The sequence below is a fragment of the Rhinopithecus roxellana genome, chromosome 15 (assembly GCF_007565055.1).
Source record: "Rhinopithecus roxellana isolate Shanxi Qingling chromosome 15, ASM756505v1, whole genome shotgun sequence".
Taxonomy (NCBI): domain Eukaryota; kingdom Metazoa; phylum Chordata; class Mammalia; order Primates; family Cercopithecidae; genus Rhinopithecus; species Rhinopithecus roxellana.
This window is the reverse complement of record NC_044563.1, coordinates 57480060-57506560: the sequence shown is the minus strand read 5'-3', so window position 1 is coordinate 57506560 and position 26501 is coordinate 57480060. Positions and strand designations below refer to the sequence as shown.

The window sequence follows — 26501 nt, the reverse complement described above, 5'->3', positions numbered from 1 at the left end:
CAGAGTGAAACAGCTGGCTACTTTCTGGACCTGTGGTCAGGGCCCTGTGAGCCCACAAGGTGTGTGATGGATGTGGAGACTTAGGCAAGCATTGCATCATGGTGTTCTGGAAAGTTCTGGGCGGCAAGCAGGGAGTTGTAGATGCGGGGATGTGCCCCTGGGGGTATGGGGGAATGGTTGGAGCGGATGTGCAGGCTCCACCTTGAATGAACCCACTGCAGAGAAATCACCGTGATGCCAGAAAAAGAGGAGAAAGGAACACTGGTCCTCACTGAGGGTGAGCATGGGGTGCCTACAGAAAGATCTCAGATGGGCCGGGCACGGTGGCTCAAGCCTGTAATCCCACCACTTTGGGAGGCCGAGGCGGGCGGATCACGAGGTCAGGAGATCGAGACCATCCTGGCTAACACGGTGAAACCCCGTCTCTACTAAAAAAATACAAAAAACTAGCCAGGCGAGGTGGCGGGCGCCTGTAGTCCCAGCTACTCGGGAGGCTGAGGCAGGAGAATGGCGTAAACCCGGGAGGCGGAGTTTGCAGTGAGCTGAGATCTGGCCACTGCACTCCAGCCTGGGTGACAGAGCGAGACTCCTTCTCAAAAAAAAAAAAAAAAAGAAAGATCTCAGATGGGCACTTCCCAGGACTCAGCTGGTTGTGAGGGACCAGCACAGACAGGGGCCCTTGAGGGAGGTCAGGTGGCTTCGCATCTACTGACCACTATGCCCCTCCCCTCCATAGACCCCGATGGAGCCTGTGTGAGGGTGGGGAGGAAGACAACAGCTCTTGCTTTATTTTCCCACTCCAGGAATGGGCATTTGTGTGTGGTCTGATGAATTCATGAGGAGGGCTAGGGAGGACTACTAGAAGCTACCCAATAGGGAGCAGCAGGGCTTCCCCATGAGCTCTGCGAGGGCAGGGGTCTACCTATGTCATGTGTCCAGGTATGCCACTGAGCCCAACCAAAAGCAGGGCACTGCAGCGGAATCACGCGTTTCCGGTCCCAGGGCCTCCAGCGCCCTCTCAGCTCTCCTTCATGGTGGCATCTGGGACAGGAGGCTTCCAGGAGCACGTGACTGGCCTCCTACAGGCCTGTCCCCACTGACTCAGAGGCAACCCAAAGCCTCCTGAGGCAACATGGGGAGGCTCTGGCCCCAACTTTGCTGATGACAGTTCCGTGAGCCTTGGGTTCCTCAGCTGTAAGCTGGGAAACTGTTCCATTCTGTGAATTTATGTGAATGCACAGCAGAGCTCTGTACACACAAGCAGATGTTACCATTAACCTGGAAAGCAGGGTCCTGCCTGTCCAGTTCAGCTTTGTGAACCCAGTGTGTGGCACACAATAGGTACTCAGTAAAACTTTTCTCAATAAACTGACAATGGAAAAGGAGCATTCTGAGAATCATCAATTATGGTCATTCCATCAGCCGGCAAAGAGGGAGGCCCAGGGGCCTGGTGGAAATGGCATGAGGCCAGCAGAACCGTGTGGAGGGACCTAGGGCAAGGCTCAACAACCTGGGCCTTAGTTTTCTCATGTGTCCAATAAAAGGGCTGGACAAGGTGAGCTTTCGGATTCCTTCCTGGCTCTGAGGTCCTGAGGATTTGCTGGGGGGGTGACCAGATGCCCACCCCCATCTGGGTCTATAATGATCATGGAACTGCTCTCCTGGCCCTGCCCTTCTCTGCGCAGGCTTTCCTTCTTCGTCTTGGCTACTTTCATTTGCAGGAGTTTAAATGCTGCTTGGTCTTCTTTCATACATATGTGTCCTGCCCCCACCCATTTTGAGAGCTCCCTGTGGGCAGTGCTGTCTCCTCAATCCACCTTATCGCCAAGACTGTCTTCCTCCTGACATTGCACATCCTTCCTCTCCCCCTCATCAGTTTGGGACAAGTCCCATCTTCACGAGGGTCTCTCCCTTGGATCCCACCCAAGGCTGTGGCTGCCCCGTCCCCTGGGGGAAGAGGGCAGAGTGACATGTCTGCTGACAGACTGATGGCCCATGCTCCAAGGGAAGCAGGCCAGCAGCCGCAAAGGTGCAGTCTGTGCCAGGTGGTCCTTGCCAGCCAGAGCTATTTTTAGAAGCCATGTTTGCAAATTTTGTGTTAATAGTGTCTCTGTCCAAGCTCTGGCTCCCAGGTCGTAGGGAGGGGGAGAGCCTTGGAGAAACCCTCCCTCCTGCCTTGTTCTCCTCACAGGTGGCTGGGATAAGTGGGGGACTCCTATCCAGGTCGAAGCCCTCCCAGCCAGCCAACTGCAGAGACAGGGCAAATGGGGACTGGGGGGCTAGCTTGAGGGAGGAAGAGAGGCATAGAGCTGAGGCTACCAGAGGACCAGTCTCAGAAGGGAGGCAGGACTCCCGGCCACAGGACACTCCGTTGGTGCCATGTTACTGGATGGACAGTCAGCCGCCCTGTCAGTCACCTCCTTAGGCAGTGAGCCTGGGCCTCCATCAGGCTTCTGTATTTCTCTGACCATGCCCACTCTCATCCCAAGACCTTCAGCCAGGCCTTGACTGAGCTCTGATCTGGAGGCACCAGAGGAAACACTCCCCAATGCATCTTCCTGGGCCCATTTATGAAGGGAGGGACCTGGTGGCTGAGAGGGGGACAAGCTGATACAGTCCCATCCTCAGGGCTCTGGGTCAGGCAGAAAGGGCCAAGGCCTTGAGCGCACCGTGACCACTGTGATGGGTGCTGGGATGAAGAAGTGATGGTATGAAGTGATGGGTGCTGGGAGGGTATCGCTTGCTCTGAGCTGAGAACTGAAGGATGAGTAGGAATCCAGGGAAGAGTGAGTGAAAGACAGAACCACAGGGCGGGTGCAAGTGCAAAGGCCAGTAAGATTTGGTGATTCAATGACTGTAGAAGCCAGGAGATTCTTCCAAACATGGGAGCTCCCAAGGAAGAAGCTCCCATCTTTTCTTGGTTCCCACTCATCCACACAGACCTGCTCCTCTGCCAGCACTAGCAATACTTGGACCCCACCCCCAATGCCCAGTGCAGCCCAGAAAAGGCCTTCCTTTCAGGGCAGTGACACTCCTGCACACTGAGGGACCCTAATGGCCCTGCCTGGAAGGAAGCTCAGAGGGCCCCCACTGGTTCCTTCGAAGGCTCGGCTTCAATACCCAGGTGCTGGGAGCTCACTCTGGAAGAGGAGCTTGATAGGCAGTGAGCGGGCTCTGAGCAGGAACATTATCCCTGCTACACCCACCTCCCGTGACCCAGCTGCCCCAAACCCTGCTCTCCCTCTGCTGGACTCTAGGCCTTGCTCTTTCCTTTAAACCTGTGAGACCTTGGGCAAAGTGTTCAACCTCTCTGGGCCTCATCTGTAAAATGGGGATATTAATAGAGCAGGGAGGATGACATAAAACCAAGTGGGAGAAGCCTCAGTCCAGGCCCTGGAATACAGTAAGCGCCCAATAAGCGTTCATTCCTAGCGACACCGCTATCGTGTGAGAGAAGGGGAAGCTGAGGCCCTAGCGGGCAGGGCCTTGCCCAGAGTGGCTCCCGGGAGCAATCGCGGCCGGGCGGGTGGGGGCAGGCGCCGTGGCCTCAGGGGCCCTCCCCGGGCTGGGCACCCCCTCGCCGCCCGGGCACCGCTCGCGGCCGCGCTTTACAAGCGAAAACAAACACGGCCACAAGCAGCCCCTGTGCGACGCGGCCCCGCGCCCGCCAGCGCCGCCGCCGCCCGGTCAAAGCCGGCTTTGTGCCCGCCCCGCCGCCCCCGCGGCCCAGGCGATTTTAATTAGCGTCTGGGTCTGCGCCGGGAGACGGGAATCAAAGCCCCCGTTCTTCCAGCGCCCCCACCGCGGCCCCCGCCTCTCGGATCCCCGCAGCTCCGCGCACCCCTGCTGGCAGCAGCGGGAAGTGGAGCCCTCCAGGGGCGGCTGTCTAGAGTTCGAATCTTACCTTTTACAGCAGAGAAACCTGGGGCAAGTTACTGACGCTCTGAGCCTCCATTTCCCCATTATTAATAGCATTCGCCGGAGCCAGCCCTCAGAGTGCTGCTGCGAGGTTTACGTAAGAAACAGAAGGTCAGCAAGAATTCTAGCTCTGGGGCAAGGAACAAAAAGCCTTTTTAGGGGGCAGGGAGCTGCGTCTCAGGTGAGGTTGAGGAGGGGTCCCCCGGTACACGGGAAAAGGCAGCCCAGGCAGAGGCAACGGGGGAGTAAAACTCAGGTGCATTGCCTTGTCTGGAGCTGGACCGGGAGCCCAGGCGGGGAGGCGGACCTCCACCTGTGTGATGGGGAGCCACGGGAGGGGTTTGAGCTGGGCCATGAGAAGGCCAACTTTGCTTTTGGAAAGTTCACTTGGGCTGCTGTGTAAAGGAGGGGTTGAAGGGCTGAGGCTGGAGGCAGTGACTTGATGAGGCCTGAGCTGGGCTGAGGCACCCCCAGAGGAAGGGGCAGGAGCAGGAGGCCCTCAGAGGTAAGGCTGCATCATGAGCAGCGTTCTCCCACTGAGGTTTGGACCCTTACACCCTTGAGGGTTTCTTGAAGGATAGCCTGGCCCTGGGTCACCAGGTGCTTGTTTAAAAAGGCCAGTTGATGGCCCCACCTCACATCGGCTGAATCGGAACCCCTGGGCTTGGGGCCTTGGAATCCACAGCCCCATGTTGATTCTGTTACATGAATGAGGATGGATGAGCCATAATCTGTAGGAAAAGTATAATCGCTGGTCCCCATACCCCCAGCACCAGGACTCAAGTGGGATATTTGTTCCCACCACTGGGCCTTGTTACCCTCACAGGCCCCTATGTCTCCCAATGGGCCTCAGTTTCCTCGCTCATAAAATGGTCATGGCCTCACATCAACCCTCCCTCCTAGGGATATGGGAGAATCACACATGGGCCTTGAGTGGGAAATGCCATCAGAGGCAGGAAGACCCCTAAACAGTCCTGTCTTCCACACACTGCATTCACCCTCGTAAAGGCATTTTTGTGCATGACTGCTGCTGCTCAGCACCCTTTGAGAGCTCCCTGTGGGCAGAGGAGAGGGGTCACTGGAGTGCGGCTCCCCACTGTCTTCAGAATAAAACTGACCCCTCAGCCTGGTGTTCCAAACTGTGACCTGGCTACATTTCCAGTGTTTTTTTCTCAGTGCCCCCAAAACTACCCTCCACCCCTGTTCAGTCCCAAACACCTGTGCTTTCCTGCTGCTTTGCCTTTGCCTGACCTGTCCCCTCCTTGGAAATATACTTTCTCCTTTCCCTCTCCCCCATTTTCAGATAGCCATATGTTGTTATTTCTTTATGACTGTGCCCCACCCTGCCCCAGTAGGGGTGCTCTTTGTCTCCTGTGAACTCCTTGTGTACTCACTATTCCTCTGTTAAAGCACTGACTGCCTTCTACACTGGTTAAGATCTTGGGTTTTTGATGTGAGGGCAATCTGGCTGTGACATCTGTCACCTCAATGATCGCAGGGTTGATTTGGCTGGTCTGGCTGACTAGGTGGGTGTCCCCTTCCTCCCTTACCACTCCAGTGCATCCCTCCTGAAGCTGCATGCTTGGTCAAAGAGGATGACCTTCCTGATAGAGGAGGACAATCCCTCTGTCAGGGGTATATGAGGAGCTATGCTCCCCTACTAAACTTCCGAACAAGCTCTAAAGATCTTGGGTTTGGAAGATGTATAAACCTAGTTTGTGGCCCTGACTCCAGGACTGTGTGACCCTGGAAAAGTTCCTCAACCTCTTTGAGCTTCCATTTCCTCCTTGTATTTTCAAGGAAGTTTGGGGACATAAGGAAGGGAAAGCATTTGGAGCAGTGTCTGGGCAGTGCAGAGTAACAGACAAGAGTGCAGGCTCTTTCTTGAAAGGAGAAATGGGTGAAAAAAAAAGGAGTGCAGGCTCTGAACTGCAGTGCATGGGTTTGAAACCACACTCCACCCTCACTCACTGGCAGTATGAGCTTGGGTAGAATTACTAAACTCTTCTTTGCCTCAGTTTCCTCAACTGTACAATTTGGATAATAGTGTGGTAGACAGACCCTAGTATGGCACCCATAATGTTCACACCCTGTATCATCCTCAGTTTTTGAGTGTGAGCAAGACCTGTGATTTGCTTCTGACCACTGGAACATGGCATAGGTGAAGGGATTTTGCAGATGTAATTAAGGTTCCAAATTATTAGATTCTGAGTTACTCAAAAGGGAGATTATGCTGAGTGGGCCTGATTTAGTCAGGTAAAATTCCTTAAAAGAGGAACTGTACCCTCCCTGGAGTCAGAGACTCTGAGTTCTGATTTTGAAGAAGTAAGCTGTTGTGCTGCAAGAAGGCCTATGAGAAAGGTCACGTGGCAAGACTGTGGGTCACCTCTAAGAACTGAAAGTGGACCCTGGCTGACAGCCAGCAAGAATACCAGGGCTTCAATCCTGCAACTGCAAGGAGGTGAATTTTTCAAACTTAAGGGAGCTTGGGAGTGGATCTTTTCCCAGTCAAGCTTCTGATGAGACCACAGCCCCAACTGATGCCTGGATTGTAGGCTGGTGAGACCCTAAAGCAGAGAACTGTCTGTTTCCAGGCTTCTGACCTACAGAAGCTGTGAGACAATAAATATACTAAATTTGCGGTAATTTGTTACTCAGCATAGAAAATTAATACAAACAGTATCCACATTATAGGGTTCTAATGAAGATTAAATGAGGTCACAGAGGTAAATAAAGCCTTGGTCTGGTGCCTGGTTCATGGGAAATGCTCAGTAATTGGTAGTAATTAGCTGCCAATGCTATTATGTTTAGGATTAGCACTTTACAAAGGTATGTTTTTAATCATCAGCTTATTAGCATGTTTAAAAAAATGATAGGTTTTGCAGGCAGGAAACCTACATCTGAAACATAGCAAAGTTGCTGTTAGACCTTTACTTTGCTAGGCCTGTATCTGTTAGAATGCATTAGGCTGCAAGTATAGAAAACCTGACTAACAGTGGCTGTCTTAGGTTGGGATTCTTAGAAACAGAAGTTGAGATGAGGAGTCATGTGAAAGTGATGTATTGGGAAGTGTTTCCAAGACAAACCAGTAGTAGGGGAGTGGAGAAGTGGGAAGGGAAGAAGGCAAGGCAAGGGTGTGATTCAGGCCAAGTCCCACAAAGGGGAGCTTGACTCAGACTTGCAGAGGAGCGCCAGAGATCGTGCAGTCACTCCTGAGTCATCCACATCAGCATAAGGGAGCTGGAGGATTGGCACCTCAATACTCATCTGTCTGGGCTAAGGGCCACCTGGGGTGGAGTTGGGGTGGACATTCTCAGGCTCTTCTGGTTTTCCATGCTCACTGGCAAAGTGGGCTCGGGCAGCCTGAGGGCAGTCCTCTGACAAAGAGAAGCAGGTGCTGGCTGTTGGGAATGAAAGCTCACTGGAGCTGGTATGTATGACAATGGTAAAGGGATAACAGGCATTGTGTTTGGGTCAATGGCAGTGCTGCTACAGTGGCATAAACTGCAAGGACATCTGTTGTTTTCTTAACAAGAAATGTGGAGGTATGTGGTCCCCAGACTGGTTCAGTGTGGGCCATCAAGGTCATTGAGGACTCAACTCAGGACAGCCTTCCTCAGCATCCTGGCTTTTATCATTCTCAGCCTCATGGCCACAAGATGGCTGCTGCAGCACCAGGGCTCATGTCCTTAACTGACAGCATCTGAGGCTGGAAGAAAAGGGAGGGCTGCAGCAAAAAACCTTTCTCCTCACATGACCCTCCCCTACAGAAGGAAAATCTTCCCTGCTCACTCCACCAGCCCTGGGTCATGTCACCAGTACGTGTGAAAGGGCTTTATAACCTGTGAAGCACAACAATGCTGATTTTAATTGCTATCGAAATCCATGCTTTTCCTTCCCCTTTGCACTGTGAGGGGCTGTTTGCGACTCACCGTGGCTTCTGTTGATTCTACCCTCTAAATGGCTGGCAATCCCACCCACTTCTCTCCCTCTCTGTTGCCATGCCCTAGTCCAGACTGCCACCATCTCTGTCACTGGTAGCTGCAATAACTTATTAATACTAACCGATTGCCCTGCTTCCATTCTTGACTCCTTCCAAGTCTTTCTCCCACAGAAGCCTCAGGGATCTTTGTAAAACACAAATCTGTTTGAGTCACTCCCCTGCTGGAAATTGTTCCAGGCTCAAAAATAGGGGAGATATTCAAAGTAACTACTGGTTTGGAATAGGCCCTGGGCAATCAGGATAGGCCCCAGTGTTGACAGCCCTGCCAGCCCATCTTTCCTGAATATCAGCCCTGTTCTGGTGTCCCTGGGGAAACTGACCTCTGCTGCCTCTCCAGGCTTCCCTCTAGAGTCCGTTCCCCTCACCCCCACTTCCTGCACCACCCACCTCCACTGCCCGATACTACTCTCTTGCCAGGCCGAACTTTTTGCTGCTTCCCAGATGTCTGACATACAGTGGGTGCTCAATCAGTGGTTGTTGAGCTCTGGAATGATCACTGCTACCATTGTTACTCCCATTACCACTGCCACCACCACCATTATTGCCTCCACCACCACCAGTACCACCGCTCCTATTTGCAGCACCCGGGCAAGAATGCAAACGGAGACTACGTATCATAATATGTGATATGACATGGAATCTCTATTTGTATCCTTGCCTGTCACCACTTTTGCCTGTTTCCAGGCCTCTGACCTCACTGTTTCCTAGGACTGAAACACAACTTCTCCACTTTCCCTGAATAATTCCTTAAGGTCTCTATTTGGATGTCCCTCATCCAGGAAGCTTCCTCTGACACCCCTTTCCCTGCCCCCTGGCCATGGGTTCTCACAGCCCCCCTGTGCCTTCTTCTGTGTTTGTCACTCTGTTGTCATTGTTTGTGTCTCTCTTTCCCTCTCCAGACTGGAGACTTTTGAGGATGCAGTTGGACACAGAGGACAATTACATCCCCTTTGCTGGTAGTAGCAGGTAGCAATGGTGGTGAAGGAGGGCAGGACCACCTTTAAGCCCAGTAAAGAGGGACCCCCAGCCCGGACCATGCCCTCTGGAGGGCCCCAGTATGACCCACTTTCAGCTGCACTCCTACTCACAGCCCAAGGGGTCCATAGGATCAAGGGCATGTGGACCCCACTTCCTCTCTAGACCACAGTGGGGACCTAGGATCCTGGAATTCTCTGCCCAAGCAGCCCTGAGTCTGCTTCTTGGACTGCACCTCTTCCCTAGGTCTGTTCTCTAAACCTGAGGGATAGTTTGCTGGGGCTCTGGATGAAATTTGAAAAAGTTCCATTTGCTTTTGCTGCATAATGAATTACCCCAGAATTTGGCGGCTCAAACAACTTTTCTTTTTTCTTTTTTCTTTTTTTTTTTTGAGACAGGGTCTTGCTCTGTTGTCCAGGTTGGAGTACAGTGGCATGATCATAGCTCACTGCAGCCTTGACCTCCCGGGTTCAAGCGATCCTCCTACCTCAGCTTCCTGAATAGATGGGACTACAGACATGTGCCACCATGCCCAGGTAATTTGTTATTTGTTATTTATTTATTTATTTTTGAGGCAGAGTCTTGCTCTGTCACCCAGGCTGGAGTGTAGGGGTGCAATCTCAGTACACTGCAACCTCCACCTTCTGGGTTCATGCCATTCTCTTGTCTTAGCTTCCCGAGTCGCTGGGACTACAGGCGCCTGCCACCACGCCTGGCTAATTTTTTTTTTTTTTTTTTGTATTTTTAGTAGAGATGGGGTTTCACCGTGTTAGCCAGGATGGTCTCGATCTCCTGACCTTGTGATCTGCCCGCCTTGGCCTCCCAAAGTGCTGGGATTACAGGCGTGAGCCACCGCACCCAGCTGTTATTTTTTATAGAGACAGGGTCTCGCTATGTTGCCCAGGCTAGCCTTAAACTCCTGGGCTCAAATGATCCTCCCACCTCAGCCTCCCAAAGTGCTGGGTTTACAGGCATGAGTCACCATGCCCAGCAACAACTGTTTTTCAATCCTCATGAATTCTGTGGGGCAGCAACTTGGGCATGGCACAGTGGGAATGGTTTGTCGCTGTTCTACAATGCCTGGGGTCTCAGCTGGGGAAACTCTAAGCTGAGGTCTGGATCCCCCTGGAGGGATCTTTATGTTCATATCTGCTTGGTGTTTCCGATAGTTCGTCCAGAGCTCGGCTGGGTCTGTTGAGTGGAGCGTATGTGTGTGTCACCTATGTCGTTTTGGCTTCCTCACAGCATGGTGGCCTCATAGCAGCTGGACTTTGTACAAATGGCTCAGGGCTCCAAAAGCAGTTATCTCTGTAAGCAAAGCAGTAGCTGCATTGCCTTTTCTGACCTAGCCTTGGAAATCACCCCTTATAATTTCTGTTTCATTCTGTTGGTACAAATGAGTCACAGCCTACTCAGATTTAAGGGGTGGGGACATGGGCCACACATGGGCCACCTCTCAATGGGAGGAGTATAAAAGCATTTGTGGACATGTTTTAAAACCACCATAGACATGCAGATTGGGGTGTCCATACGTGTGTGTACAGGACCCCTCACAGTAGAGGATGGAGATGAAATGAGGAGAGAGGTGGGCCAACAGCTGGAAGCCAGGGGTTAAGGGTTGGCTCTCCCTGGGTTTACATATTCTGGCCAAGAATTCAGAGAAGTCAGAAAATTTTAAATTTGAATTTGGCCTTCCAGGCCGTGAAGAAGTTATAATTGTCAAGGTAGGAACACAAAACATATTCATGTAATAGTTTTGTTTGATTTATAACTTTTAAATATTCAGGATGTGATAGGTAGTCTTCACATGCATTCTTGCTTGGGCCCTGCAAGTGTAAGGGGTGGTCCTCGTGGTGGAAGTGGCAGTAACGGTGGTGGCGGTGGTGGTAATGGCAGTGACAATGGTAGTGGTGATCATTCAAGGATTGAACAACCATTTATTGAGTACCTACTGTATGTCAGCAGTCAACCACATCTTACCGCTGTTGCCTTTACCATCATTATAATTCTTCCTTCCTTCAATTAGCATATATTGAATGCCTCTTGTGGGTTAGGAACCATGCTAGGGGCTGGAAGTGCAGAGATGATAACATGTGGTCTCTGGTTCCAGACACTAACTGTCCTGTGGGAGGAACAGATAACTGCAGTACAAAAGGATGAGTTCCACTACTGAGGAGCAGACAATGCTGGGGCAGCCAAGGACTAGAGAGGGCTTTTCTAGGAGATCTTGAAAGATAAAATGAAATAGTACAGGCATAAAATAGGGAAAGGCATTCCAGAAAGAGGAAACAGCTTGTAAAAGGCATGGAAGAGAGGACACAGGTTCAAGAAAGTTGTAGCAGTGGCAGCCTGGGAACAGGGATCCCTTTGGTGACCACTCCCTGTGTTTGCCACCTACTCCCTTATTTTGGGGCACTGCTCTTCCCCTACTCCAATCATGTGGTGCTAATACCTCATCCCTGACCACCCAAGACTGGCTGTATGTCACCCAATATGGACCAGTCAGAGTTCCTCCCCAAAGTTTTTCTATTGGAATGGGAAGGGAAGGTCCTTTGTACCCGATCTGGTTGGGAGCTCTTAGGATGTTCAACGGTGTGTAGTGTGTTGTCTTTTTCTTAAAAGAGTTGGTTGGAAAGAAGGTATGGCTATTCAGGATCTACAGAGTTGAGAATGGAGAAGGAATGTTCTGATGGTGTCAGAGTCCATGATTCAGGTCTTGCTGGAGCCCAGATCCATCCCAACTCGGTCAGATGGTACAGCAGGACCCTTGCGTATTTCTGGGAGATAAACCCAAGGGTTGGACTGAAAAGGCAGCAGGAGTCAGATCATGAAGGCTTGCGGGGGGAGCTTTGGTGTCATCCTGAGGACAAAGGAAAGTCATTTAGGGAGTAGCTTAATAAGGGAGAGGCATGGTCAGATTTGTGTTTTTGAAAGACCATTCTGATAGGCAAGACTTACTGGGAAGAGGCAGGGGTGGGAGAGGAAAGGCTGGTGGCAGGGGAGCTGGTGAGAAGGCTGATCTCATCCTTGGCCCAGTTGTAACCCGGCAGGAGAGGCTCGAACTTTGGAATGAGACCCTGTGAGTTCCAATCACAGCCCCACGTCCCAGTTGCTGTTTGACTTTGGGCAAGTATGTGAGCTCTGATGTGTGCTGGAGGAAGAAAAAGGTGGGATTGGTGAGAGAAATCAAATTTCATGTGGTCATTAAATCAGTCTTGAGCTGGGTACCAGAGATCCAGGTTCTAATTCTAGAAAGTCTGAGAAAACACCGTATACATAGAAACCCATGCCAACCCACCCCCTTTCCAACCTCAGCCAGCTTCCTACAGCGGTTCCTGCTCATCTTCCATGAACTGACTCTGATGGAGGACGTGGCAGGCAGGGGGTGTCTTCCAGGGACCAGGGTGAGGGGAAGCAGGGTGGCTGAGCCAGCCCTAGAGAGAGATGCCATTGTGCCCAGCGGGGCCCCAGGCCATCCCTCACCCCCAGGCTAGCCCTAAACCACAGGCCACGTCCTGTTTCTCAGAAATACTGCCATTTCCCAGAGCCCAGCATTTGTGGGGGGACAAAGGGAGGTGACGTGACAGCTGCCAGAGGAGGAGGAAACATCCCCAGGAAACCTGGAGGCCAGGCCTGGCATTGTGAAGGATGATCACATTTCAGGGCCAGAAAGCTACCTGGGAAGGTTGAGTGGAATGAGGGCTCTGAGCCCAGGTCTGTGGTGCCTGCCCCTGCCCAAGACCCGGCCCCATCCTGTGCTCTGGGACCCATGAGGATACAGAATCCTATCACATAAAGGTAGAGAGTGGAAAGGTAGATGACAGAGACTGGGAAGGGTGCAGGGAGCGGGAGGATGAAGAACACTGGGCTGAAGGTACAGACATGCAGTAAGACAGAAGGATTCCATTCAGTGATTGATAGCACGGTAAGGTGACTGTACTTAACAAAAATGTATTCAGGTGATGGACACCCTAAATGCCTTGACTTGATCACTGCGCGTTATATACACATTATATACATGCAGCAAAATTTCTCATGTACCCTATAAAGTTGCACAAAAAAAGTGAAAAAAAATAAAATTAAGACTTTAGGATATAGAATTGTAGACCTCAGTTGGAATCCAACTGTCCATTTGTTATTGTGACCTTGGTGAGTGACCTTCTCTCCCTGGAGGCTTAGTTCCCTTGTCTGATATGGGTAACAAGCCCCACCTCACTGGGCTGTGCTAGGGATCAGATGGGACAGTGGATTTGAATGTGCTTTGTTAACCAATGGCCAGGAGGGATATCACTACCTCAGCTGGAGCTCTGGCTGTGCCCAGCCGGGCCACCGATGGGACAGTGGATCCCATGGGACTCCCTGCTGGAGCCTTGGGGAGCCCCATGGTGGGGCATGGCTGGTCAGATCTGGGAGCCCTCCACTCCCCTTTCATCACACTCACAGGGAGATGAGTAGGGTTATGCAGCAGGTTAGAGGCCAGTGAAGAATGGATTTTAACCTGTCCCTAAATCTTGCCTTCATCCATCCTCACTCCTATTTCTCCTAATCTTCCCTCTCCTGGGGCATCTCCTCATCACAGACTGGCTCCCAGCCAGAAAGCTGTCTTCTTCAAGCCCATGTGCAGTCAGCCATGGGCCTGCCTCTCTTCTTTATTGCCAGCTTTCTTAAAATGCTTGTTTCCTCACTTCCCAGAAACCATCTCAGCACCTAAAACCCAGCTCCCACCTCTCAGCTCTCCTGACTTTGCTCCCTGCTGTGGCCATTGGAGTCTCCTTGTCTCCATGAAGGTCTCTTTGCCGGCCTTACCCCTGGTCCTCTCAGCACCCTGCTCCCCGACCTGTTCCGTCTGCCATGCTGACCCTTTGCTGATGCTCTGGGGTCCGTCCTGCTCCCACTCTGTTTACTCCACCATCTCTCCCACACCAGTGTCACCCCCTCTCCCAGCTTTAGTTACCACCTACAGGCCAACAGCTCCCAACTCCCCACCTCTAGCCCGGTTTTCTCTCCAGACCTATTAAACCCAGAGGGCTGTGGATACCTCCTGAGACTCAGTGTGTACTCAGCTGAAACTTCTGGCTTCTCCTCCCAGAAGGTATCACCAAGTGAGACACCAGGTACACACTTGCTCCTCGGTCTCCCTCAATCCCGAATCTAGCCAGTCATCCGCTGTGCCTTGCCCATGACTTCTCTCCTACCCAGGCCAGAGTCATCCTCACATGGATCCCACAGCAGCCACCTCCTACCTGGCCTCAGCCTCACTCTGCCAGGCCCTTCTTTACCTGGCCAGTAGAACCAGTGTTCTCAACCACAAATCTGACCAAAGTATTGAAACTCTCCTGGGCCTACCTGCTAGCCTTCAGGATGCAGTCAGAGCTCTTCAGCTAGCTGTGCAGCCTCACCTCCCTTTGCACGTTGCCTCAAATTATCATCCAGTGACAGTGAGCTATTTGTGGTTCTGCCGTAACTTGCTATTTTTCACCTTCTACCAAGTTTTCTCTTCCTGTGCCATCACCCACCCTCCTCTCTCTCTCTCCTTTTTTTCTATCTCCTGCTCACCTTCTGAGCCTGCTTGAGTGTCCTCAGTCTGGGTTGGGGCTGTGCCCCTTTGGTCCCTGCCCTTAGCACTTGCAACACTCAGGGGCTCAGATGCCACTCCCTCCTCTATCTCCTCCTCCATCTCCTCCTCCAGACTTGAGGCTCCAAAACACAGGAAGGGCAATTAGCTCCCTACACTGTGTTGGTGCTCTAGCATAAAGCCCACCCAAGAGCAGCACAGAAGATGTTTTATGAATGAATCCATGAAAGAGAAGACAACATGGCAGAGCTGCCTAAAGACTCACATGGCGAGCCCGTGTTTACACACTCGGAAAGGTCTGGACCAAAGTCAGGAGAGGGCAATGTGCTGAATGTGTCCCCCCGGTGGAAAAGCGAACCTCATAGGCATCCCATAAGCCGTCAGAGAAACCAGGAACGCAGTTTGGTCTGTAGCATCAGGAAAAGTGTACAGCGAAGTCCACTTCTCTCCAGAGACCCTGGAACTGCCTCTGATGAAGAGCCCTGCCTCCAAACCCCATTTTCCAGGAAAGGAGGAGCAGTTCAGGGCACAGATGTGTCAGGGAAAGTATCACTGAAGACATCTGAGCTAGGCTGAAGGATGACCAGAGTTTATCCTGTGAATGGTTAAGCTTTCAGATTCCTGCACTTTAAATGAGGCAAGCTCAGAACCCATCTCCAGAGCTCCAAGTGAACCCTCTGTGTGAGCAAGCCAGGCCAAAATTGTGAGTCATCGACGAGGGACAGGTAGAGGCTGTGAGGGGAGAAGGCGAATGTCTTCTGACTCAGGGAATGTCAGGAGGTTCCTGCCTGAAACCCCAAACTTTCAAACCCAGACCCTGGGAGCTGGCAGAGGAGTTAGGTGAGGGAGACACTCATCCCTGCTCAATAAGACTTCCCAAACCTTAGTAACCCTAGGTTCAAGATTAGGGCTATGGAGGCCAGCTTAGTGGCTCGTGCCTGTAATCTCAGTACTTCGGGAGGCTGAGGCAGAAGGATTGCTTGAGCCCATTAGTTCTAAACCAGCCTGGGCAACATAGCAAGACCCCATCTCTTAAAAAAAAAAAAAAAAAAAGACCAAGGCTATGGAGACAATGACACCAAGCCCTCTGAGTGGCTGCACAAGTCCAGTCAACAGACTACTGTCCACCATTTCTCTGGAGCTTTGATCAGGCTTGGGTGGGGAGGGGATGGAGAAGCCATGGTTGTGAGAGGGTTGAGACCAGCTGTCCTGAGGAGAGAACCCTGCCTGGGGCCAGAAGACCTGAGTTCTAGCCCTGGCTTCAGCACAGCACTGTGAGGCTTTGGGGAAGACATGCGGTGGTCCCGAGCCTGTCTCCTCCTCTCTAAAATGTGGGTAGTGCCTATACCATTCACCTTTAGTGAAATCATGGGCATTAAAACATCTTTGAAATTATAAGGATTTGTACACGTCGGCAGGATAAATAATTTATGGTGTCTTTATTTTATTATTAATATTTTTAGAGATGGAGTCTTGCTCTGTTGCCCAGGCTGGAGTACAGTGGCATGATCTCAGCTCACTGCAACCTCTGCCTCCTGGGTTCAAGCAATCCTCGTGCCTCAACTTCCCAAGTAGCTGGGATTACAGGCGTGCACCACCACGCCTGGCTAAATTTTGTATTTTTAGTAGAAATGGGGTTTCACCATGTTGGCTAGGCTGTTCTCGAACTCCTGGCCTCAGATGATCCACCCGCCCTCGGCCTCCCAAAGTGCTGGGATTGTGGGCATGAGCCACCACGCCTGGCCCTAATGGTATCTTTAATAGTAACTGTTGGGCCTTCTCAGAGCATGGTGCCAGTTGGCAATCTGACCGCCCAGTCTTGGAAATCCTCTGAGGTGAGGCTATCTGGGCTTGTGACACTGGCCACACTGTGGAACTGGGGAAGGAGTGCTAGCCTGGAGTGAGAGATCTGGCTTCCAACTCCAGATCTGCTACTAAGCAGCTCTGCAGCTTCGGGCAAATGACTGCCCGCTGCTCCTCCCTAACTGGGTTTCCTCGTTGTAGGGTGTGAAGAGAATAGTGAGGATCCCAAGAATATTTGCTGGGAAAGTGCTTTAAGGCTCAATTAGCGCCCTCCCCTGGCTAATTTGAGTCATTCCTCTTTCTGAGGCTCAGTGTCAAAGAGCTGTGGGAGGGGGGCTGCCCAGAAAAGCAGGAGGCACTGCAGCTGGGGGACATGGGTGAGGAGGCTGGGAAGCTAGCCCTGGCTCTGGTGACAACTCACTGTGAGGACCGGGACCATTCTCTATCCCTTCTGGATCTCAGTTTCCATCCCTGTAAAATGGGGATAACCAGGCCTGCCTTGCGGAGTTGCTGGGAGAGCATGCAGGAGACTGGATACGAACCCAGAAGGCAGGGTTGAGGGTAATGCAACTTCTTATTTATTAATATATAATAACAACAATTATAAAACTCATATCTGCAACTGTTTAGGTCTTTGTTATAATGTCTTGGTCACTTTGTCTGGACTGGCCGTGACCTTCAGCTCCGGGGTCTGGGCTAGGAAGACGTTCCAGTGGCCTGCATGGAGGAGGGCAGAAAAGAGAAGGGTGCGTATGTCTGCACGTGCACAACAGAGGCAGGGGCTGGGGGTTGGAAAAGCCTTGGGCCAGGAGGAAGTGCAAGGGCCAGGGTTTGGAGCCCACAGGGAGCCTGGAGGTGAGTGTCCCATCACACGGCTGGGGCACATGACTCAGCTTTCAAACAATCTTGGGGGACAGAGCTGGTTTCCTGACACCTGTTGGTAATACTCCCTTCTGTGACCTCCCCAACCCGACCCGAAGCCCCACCTGGGTCCATCTTCCTAAAAGTAAAGTATAGAAGGAAAGTGGGAAATGTTCCAGTAGAGAGGGAGTGGGCAGCACACAGGTTTGGGGGCTCAGACCTCCCCACTCCACAGCCCTGTCTCTCTCCACCCCCAAGACCAAATCCAGCCAGCTCTGCTTCACCTTCCCGCTCTGGAGTTGGGAAATCTCTGGCGCGGACACCCACTGGATTCCTGTGCTGGGAACTGACGTCTGTGGCTGACAGCCCCTCCTCCCAGCACCAGCAGCCTGGGAACTCCCCGAGAGGCTCTGGTCTGTGTCCTTGCCTTCTTCCCCAGGCCCCATTCCTCAGCAAGCTCCTACCTTCGTGGGGGCCAGCGAGCAGCTGGAAGCGCTGTGCCTCTTTCTGGAAGTCTTGCTTCCTGACTTTCTTGATCTGAGTCAAGTGGAAGATCCCTGAGGGCAGAGACAAGGACGTGAGCAGGAAAGGCAAAAACTTAGTCAGTGAAAAGTGAAACAAGGTGACTTAGCACAGAACGGACCCAGTCACTCCCTCCCCCACCCCTATTCTGATCAGACACAAAATCCTGCTGATGACATTTCCTCAATATTTTGAATCCATTCTCCTACCTCGCTGCCACTGTCCTCACTCAGGCCCCTGTTTTCTTGTCTGGGTCACTACACTAGAGTCCTAACCCCTTTCACCCCCACTCTAATCTGCAGTCCTAGCTGTGGTCATTAGAACATGTATACATCACCCTGTCATTCCCATTCCCTGACGTCCTGTCGCCTCCACGGTGAAGCCTGTGTTCTTCCATCTGTTCTCTCTGCCGACCCTGCTCCTGTCACCTGCACCATCCTGCTCTCACAACACCCACCTGTCCCCAGTGCAGGGAGGGAAGGAGGCGGAGGCAGGAAGGAGAGAAGGAAGAAAGGAAAGAGAAGGAAGGAAAAAGGAAAGGAGGGCAGGAAGGGAGGAAGGAAGGTTGGCTGGCTCATGTGGACTGGTCACACTTTTCTCAAGGCATAGAACATATGATAAAAATCAATAGGCATGCTTATTCAGATACCAAAGAACGAGCAAGTGGCAGAGTAATAGTGGCTTGCCTGTGCCCTAGCCCTAACCAAATACTTGACGTCCCCTGAGGAGGCAAGCCTTTTCAAATGCCATTCCCTCTCCTGGAATACCTTCTACTATTGCCTTCTATTTCTACTTCTTTTTTTTTTTTTTAGACAGAGTTTTTGCTCTTGTTGCCCAGGCTGGAGTACAATGGCGTGATCTTGGCTCACTGCAACCTCTGCCTCCTGGGTTCAAGCGATCCTCCTGCCTCAGCCTCCTGAGTAGCTTGGATTACAGGTGCCCGCCACCACGCCTGGCTAACTGTGTGTGTGTGTGTGTGTGTGTGTGTCTGTATTTTTAGTAGAGACTGGGTTTTCACATGTTAGCCAGGCTGGTCTCGAACTCTGACCTCAAATGATCCACCCGCCTTGGCCTCCCAAAGCACAAGCTGGGATTACAGGCGTGAGCCACTGCACCTGGCCACTACTTCTACTATTGGCACCAAATGAACTCCTACCTGTGCTACAAGCCTTACCTGGGAAGTCTTCCCTAATCCACCCGAGGCAATTCCTCCTTGGGGCACCCACAGCACCTGGCTTCCATCTGTGATTCTGCCTGTTTCTAATGTCCTCTCACTGTGTCTACTCCTGCTTCCTCTACCAGACTGGGGACTCCCAGAGGGCTCTCCTCTCTGGGTCTCTTGAGCCTGGTCCACATTAGGCATGTAGTATGAATGAATCCCTGGATGGATGGATGGATGGATGGATGGATGGATGGATGGATGGTTGGTTGGACAGATGAACAAGTACACACACACACACACACACACACACACACACACACACACCACACACCCAGTCTAGGCCAGGCCTCAAGGGGGAATGAGGTATTAGCTGGATCCCCTGATGTTTGCATCTCATGGGGAGCTGGCCACTGGCACCACACATGGCTCTGAGGCCCTGAGCACGTGGGCTGTGAGGCTGCACCAGCTGTTACCCACCAAGGTCTCTGGCCAGAAAGAACAGATGCAACCAGCAAGGCCTCTGCTAGGCCAACACCGCCTTTAAGAAGACCAAGAACTGGCCCTGCTTTATGGGAATCAGTGTGGGATTCCTGCCAATAGGGAACAGAAAACCCTGATCCTGGGACTGAGTTCCAGGAATCAGGAAATGTCCAGCACTGTCCATGGACCACCCAGCCCAGATGCCAAGGACCAGGATATGGAAGAAACTCCAAAGGCCCAGGGACTATATCATAGCAGCAGGCAACAAGCATGAGATGAGATGGGGAGAGATGAGATGGGGCTGGGTCCTGTGGCACAGGCCTGCCACTGCATGCTCCCAAGTTACAGAAAAATTGGAGAGAAGGTGGCAGGGATGAGGGCGGGTTCCCACACTGTGGTGTGTAAAGCATAATTGAAAGGACTGGGTCTCTGGCCTGGAATCAAGAGCTAGCCTGAGGGTCATGGTTGTGCCTCTTGCCCTTTGAAGGGCTGTGGCAGGTCTGAGGGCAGGTGGGCTCTGTGGATCCTCAATGCAGAGCAGGGACCAATGGGTGAGTCCAGGGACACAGGATAGGCTCAGCTCAGTGTGAAGTCAGATGCCCTTTGGGCTGAGCAATTCACAGTGTTGGAAGTGAGTCACATATCTGGTGTGGGAGTGGGGGTATGTACAGTCAGGCACCAGACATCATCAGGCCATCAGGAGGCTGCAGGGGGGCTTCCTTCCTAGGCAGGGCTTGGAATTGAGACCCCTGACATCCTTTCTACTGTGAAACTTTAAAATCTAAAAGGCCCTTAACCCTAAGCCAACTATCTGGTTAGATTCTGGTGTCTGGGGCTGGCCCCTCGTGGTGTGGCCTCACCTAGCATCTGCCTGCTCACTTTGTTTCCGTTCCTTGGATTGGGGAAACAGTGAGTGGCTCCCACTGACAATCAGCCCTGGGGAGTGTTTGTTTTAACTCCCACGGTCTGGGACAGGGAGGGAACAGGGAGGCTGATGGGGCATTTAGGCAACCCACAGGGTGAGGAGATGGGGTGCGGTTTGCTAGTGACAGGATGGCAGGGCCTGGCATTGTGAAGTTGTTTTTCCTTTTCTGCTGGGCCAGTGGCAATGAGATTGGCTATGAGCTATGTCCCCACTGTGCCATCCTGGCACACCTTGGCCATCCTCCCTAAAAGCACAAAGTCACCTCTATGGAGGTGGCACCGGGGACAGTCAGATCTGGATTTGAATCTTTGCTTTACTGCTTAAACTGCGTGACTTTGTGTAAGTCATTTGACCTCTCAGACTCAGTTTTCTTACCTGCAAAATGGGGGCATTAATACATGTCCCTTAGGTTTCTTAAGAGGATTAAATGAGATACATTATATATAGTGCCTGCTACACACCAGTCACAGAGCACAGGGCATATGGGTGTGAGCTCTGGAACCAGTGTTTGAGGCTTTCGCTGTCATCCTGGATGCAGTGTACCCTTCTTGCCTCTTTATTTACTTATTTATTTTAATTTTTAGGTACACTATCTGTTCATTGGCTCTTTACATCACTGAGGCCCATTCTCCACGAAGCCTTCCGTGACCAGCTCAGCTCCCAGTAAGCTCCGCTGCACCCAGGTCACTAAGCCATGACCTCCTAAAGACAGAGGCTGGGGCCTATTGTGCTCCATGTCGTGGCACTTAGTTGTGGGCAGCAGAGGGAGAGAGGCCCAGAGTAAATATGTGGCCAAAACCTGCCCAGGGACTGATGGAATCTTTTTATTATATATATTTTTTGAGACAGAGTCTCACTCTGTCACCCAGGCTGGAGTGCAGTGGCACGATCTTAGCTCACTGCAACCTCCTCCTGGGCTCAAGTGATTCTCCTGACTCAGCCTCCCGAGTAGCTGGGATTACAGGCGCCCACCACACCTGGCTAATTTTTGTATTTTTAGTAGAGATGGGGTTTCACCATGTTGGCCAAACTCCTGGGCTCAAGCGATCCACCCACCTTGGCCTCCCAGAGTGCTGAGATTACAGGTGTGAGCCACCGGGCCCAGCTGGGACTGATGGAATCTTAAGGCTCAAAAAATTTTAAGGGTTACTGAATCTAACTCCCCAGCTGCAGACAGAATCCCCACCAGCCCCTGCTTGCACGCTTCTTGTAAGTGGAGCTTGCTCCCTCCCTTCCACTGGCAGAAGCCTCTAAGCATGAGAAAGTTCTTCCTCTCTTGGAGCTGAAAGCTGCCTCTCTGCATTTCTCACCAACCCAATGTGGTGGAATGAGAAGACTAACCTTTTTAGTGCCTGCTGTATGTCAGGGGCTGCAATGATGTCATGTCATTTAATCCTCCAAAAACCCTCTTCCCTACTTTACAGAAGAGAAACCTGAGGCCCAGAGAGATCACGTGACTGCCCAAGGCCACACAGCTAAGGTATAGCACAGTCTGGATTCAAACTGGCAGAGTTGGGATTCGAACCCAAAGCCCCTGCTTGTTGTTTGACCCTTGTGGTCACTCAGAACACGGCTGCTCCCTCTGCCTGGGACAGCCCTTCAGAGCCACGAAGCCAGCAGTCCTGTCCCCCTGAGTCTTCTCTTCTCCAGGCTGAACAGCTCCACTTTCTTCGTCCATTCCTCCTACGACAGGGGGCAGAGTAGAGCAGGGAAAGAGCCGCATCTGACGCCACAAGACATGGGCTCTAGCTCCCGTCCTCCACTTACTGGCTGTGTGGCCTTGGGCCAGGTACTTCACCTCTCTGAGCCTCAGTTTCCTCATCTGTAAAATGGGGATAATAATACCTAACTCTCAGGATCGTTGAGGATCAAATGAGATAGTGAATGTGAAAGCACTTTGTAAACTCCAAAGTGCTACACATATTGGTTATTATTATCATTGTCATTTTTCTTATCATTCCCTCTTCCACCCCACCCCGCCAGCCAAAACCATCAGTAGAGGAAAGGAACTTTAGAGATAATTCACACTTAAAAGAGTTTAGTTTGGATCATGGCTTAACAGTTCACTCTACCCAGAGGACTTATGTTTTACAAGAAAGGCCACAAAACTGAACTTTCAGCAATTTCTTCATCAATGAAAACCCGCTGGGTGTGGTGGCTCACGCCTGTAATCCCAGCACTTTGGGAGGCTGATGCTGGAGGATCACTTGAGTCCAGGAGTTTGAGACTAGCCTGGGCAACATGGCAAAACCCCATCTCTACAAAAAAAAAAAAAATTACAAAACTTAGCTGGGCGTGGTGACCCCAGCTACTCAGGAGGCTGAGATGGGAGGAGCGCTTGAGCCCAGGAGGATGAGGTTGCAGTAAGCCAAGATCATGCCACTACACTCCAGCCTGGGTGACTGAGACCCTGTCTCAAAAAAAAAAAAAAAAAAAAAAGTAGAGAAAACTCCTCTTGACCTTAAGTTGGTGATAGCAACAGACTGTTGAAGAGGGTGGGTTTCTCACCGAATGAGAACTATGGTTCTGATGTCCACTTACCTGGGAGTGATAAGATCACCACTTTAAAAAGACTGAACACAGCCAGCCTCCAGGCCCTCCTACTTTGAGGATGCTGTGAGGGCCCTCCTGCCTGAGAAGACCGCCCCCACACCCCCACCCCCAGTGCTAAAATCCTGCCATTAGACATCTATCTATTTCTCCAGGGCAGGCATCACCCTGCCTGGCTCCTCACAAGGTGCAACAGCGCCTTCCTCCCAGGAGAGGGAGCACTATCGAGCCTTGGCATCAGCAGGAGGAGCTTATCAGAACTGTAGAGAACCAGTCAAGCTCACTATCTCCCTGCATCTTAGAATCAGGGGCTCTTAAACCTGGTGGGGCAGCCAGAGGCACCTGATCAGCAAAATGTCCCTAAGTCCCCTGTGGGGTCTGGGGCACGGGAAGGGGGACTGGCCAGAGGTACACACCACTGGGAGTGGGCAAACACTCACCTTTTACCAGCTTCCAGAGGTAGATCTCCACCAGGTCTGAGGCCTCGTGTTCCAGGGCAAAGCGACGCAGGTTGTCTGGGCTTGGGGATACCGACGTGTGAACGAGAACCCGGCCTGGTGCCTTGGGACACCTGGTAGAACTGATCTCACTGTGGCCAGCGTCCGCCTTGTCCTCTGGAGAGACAAGAAGCTCATGAAGTTGTTCAATAAACAGTGGCTATACCTCTTCAAAGCTCTAACATTCTAAAATGTTGTGACTTCATGGAATCTGGAACATTATTTGATTCTATGTTAACAACCTCTGAATCTATTATCCTGACACCACATGGTTCTATCCATTTGATATTTTCATCTGACATTTTCCATTCCTGTGTGTCTGACATGTCCTGCATCCTGTGGCACTGATGCATGCCCTTCCATGTCTGAGATGTTCCAAGTGTCTGTGGCCCTGGGGAGAGAGACCCAGGGTTCACTCTGGCCAGCACCCAGGGTTCACTCCGGCCAGGGTTCACTCTCGCCTGTGTACCTGGGCAAATCTTGCAGCATTTCCCAGCCACTTTCTCGGGGTGACGACAGGGGTACTCGGTGGGACAGGTCACACGCTGGCAGTCCTGGCGGCCATCCTCACAGGTGCATAGGATGCAGGGCAGGGGGCCGAAGGCACGAAAGGCCGGGTGCCATACCTCCCCGTGGGAGTACGTCTTCCCGCCATGCACGCAGGCTGAATGAGGGTGAGAAAGGAGGAGGATCAGGACCTCAGACCTGTCCAGGGCCTCTGGTCCAGCAGCAGGTGGGGTGGGCCCTTGGGGAGTCCTCACTTTACCAGTCCAGCCTAGCCACACTGCCTGCAAAGCATAGGCCAGGGTATAAAACCTGTCCCCTCTCCCTGACACTGCCCACTGTAGCACTCAGAGCTGAGATGGGCCCAGAAGGAACTTGCTGAAGATGGAGAGTCCTCCCTCGCCCTTCAGGGCACTTCTGCGAGAGCAAGGAGAGTGCTGATCTTGTGGTAGAACTGAGATCAACTTTTGTCACCACCTGGTCATGTGAGCTCTGGCAGGTCCCTTCCCCTCTCTGCCTCAGTGTCCCATCTGAACGAGGCAGGGCCAGGACTCAGTAGCGCCACAGCTCTTCCTTCTCCAGCAATCGGGGAACTCTGCAGGGAGGACTCTTCTCCCCTTCTGTGGCCATGGCTGCCCATCTGGCCACCTTCCCTACTTCATCCCCACTGTCCTCCTGCAACCTCGCTCTGCTCCCTCCTTCCTTTGTCAAAAACTGTCCCTCAGCACACTTCCTTATATTAAAGTCATTTATTTACTTGTCTGCCTCCCCAACTAGTCTATGAGCCCCTCAAGGGCAGAGACCATTTTCCATTTCCCATCTGTCTGTTCTGTCTGCCCCTCTTCCCAGCAAAGATGCAGTAGATGCTAAAACAAAATCTTGTACTGTTCCAGGACTAGTTGTCTCTAACTCAGTACTCTGAACCTCAGTGTCCTCATCTGTCAAATGGGGGCTTGAACCTGATGATCTTTAAGAGCACCTTCATTCAGTTTTGGCATTCTCTGGGTCTACAAGCTCATGGCCAAGTTAGAATTGGGGAACTGCTGAGTGGGGAGTACAGGGGGTTGGGGGTGGGAGGTGGGAGCAGTCAGGGCCCTCCTTCCCTGCCTCACAGATTGGAGGAGGGTTCAGTCCCCACCTTTCTTATGTTTCTCCTTCAGGACAATCTTGACGGTCGTGCTGCCTGCCCCCTTGGGTCGGAAGTGGCGAGGGATGAAGCTCAGAGGGGCACTGAGGCCAGTGGGGGCTGGGGTGCCCGGGCCTCTCTTTCTCCCAGCATCACTGGAACACGGATCCTGAGGATGTCTCTGCAAATAGCAGGAAGGATGAAGGTCACTGACTGAGCGTAGCAGGCCCCATCTGGGGCGGGAACAGCAAGATAGGCTGCAGCAAGAGGCTGCGGGGAGACCCCAGCATGACTTCCCAGAGAAGAGAGGGCAGAGGCCAGAGATAGAAAGAACTGGATGAGGTCTAAGATGTCTTCAGACAGTTCGATCTTTGAAAGCTCTCAGAGGATAGTGATTTGGAAATCAGGCCTCCACGAAGCCTTTCTTGGGCCTTGATTTGAGAAACAGAAGGTGAGCATGCAATGAGGATGCACCGCAGGCAGTTCTCCTTTGCAGAGATTCAGCTGGTGGCTGGACAAGAGGATGGCCCTCTGAAGACTGCATCAGGCCCCAGAATCCCATGGGGCGTGAAGACCAAGAGCAGGCCCCATCCAGACCCAGACAAAGGGTCTCTGAAGCTTAGGCCCCCTTTCCTGAACCCCTGGGATCCAAAACCCCCAGACCCTGTCCCTCCAGACCAGGTCTTGAGAGGGCTGTCAGTGACAGCAATAGGGGTGTGATGAGGACAGCTTAGTTTAGGGAGTGGGCAGCTCCCGGCCACAGGAGAGGAGCAAGTGGGCTTGGGACAGGGACCAGAGCCTATTATCTCCCTAGCTGACCTGGAGCCACACACATTCCTTCTAGAGCGCATTCCTGCCTGGTACAGTCCCTGCATCAGTTCTCTGATGGCCCAGAGCCTGAGCTCGCAAGAGCTCCCAGAGTAGAAACTGTCCCAGGCCCCAGCACGGGCTCAGGCACATAGGATACTCCTGGGAGATGTGTGTTGAGTGGAATAAAGGCAAGAAGGAATCAAACAGCTCAGTCTCCTAATGCTTGCTCCAGTCACCCAACCCATCAGTAAATAGCTGATCAGAGCCTGGAACTCAACCTGGGTGGGTTTCACTTACGTACTGCCTCCTAGGAAGAGGACAGGAAGGAAAGTGGAGGGAATGGTGATTCAGGTCCTGTAGTACCCCCAGTTCTCAGGTCTCAGGTCCCTACCTGAGAAGGCCTCGCCTAGGTGGGGAGGGCAGCAGGATGAGCTGGCAGAGGAGAAGGGTGCGGTTATGAGCTCAGGCTCCTGGGGAATCTCTGGGAAGGGGAGGCAGCCTCTAGTCTCCCAAAGACCAGGAGACCCAGGCTGAAAGAGCAGGTGGAGTTGTTCATGTGGCAGACATAGCAGAGAGGACCCGTCAGGGACTTGAATCAATGTGTGAGCCCATTCTCTATCTCCTTCCTCTCAGACCAGAGACAAATGGCCAACTAAGCCCATCTTAACCTAGACCAAGCTTCAGAGGGCCAAGATACAGGTGGGTACAGACAGGCAGGCTCTAAAGAACCAGTACCTCAGGAACTGGGTGGGGAAGGCTGGCCCAAGATAGAGGCCATTCCCTGGGAGGA

At 52.2% G+C, this 26501-nt stretch overlaps 1 protein-coding gene across 3 annotated transcripts in view; it reads right to left on the bottom strand.

The window, feature by feature from the left end:
- Positions 1-16829: 16829 nt before the first annotated feature.
- CHRDL2 (chordin like 2) overlaps positions 16830-26501 on the bottom strand; it is a 34696-nt gene continuing 25024 nt past the window's right edge. For 2 of the 3 annotated variants that reach the window (XM_010366818.2, XM_030918258.1), the window contains 5 exons: positions 24914-25082; positions 23741-23935; positions 23215-23388; positions 17600-17692; positions 16830-16991 (listed from right to left, as the gene is read on the bottom strand). In XM_010366818.2, coding sequence (XP_010365120.1) covers positions 16912-16991; positions 17600-17692; positions 23215-23388; positions 23741-23935; positions 24914-25082 — 711 coding nt within the window. In that variant the 3' untranslated portion in view covers positions 16830-16911. Of the gene's footprint in view, positions 16992-17599; positions 17693-21991; positions 22047-23214; positions 23389-23740; positions 23936-24913; positions 25083-26501 lie in introns of all 3 variants that reach the window. The other variant, XM_010366816.2, reaches the window with a different exon arrangement.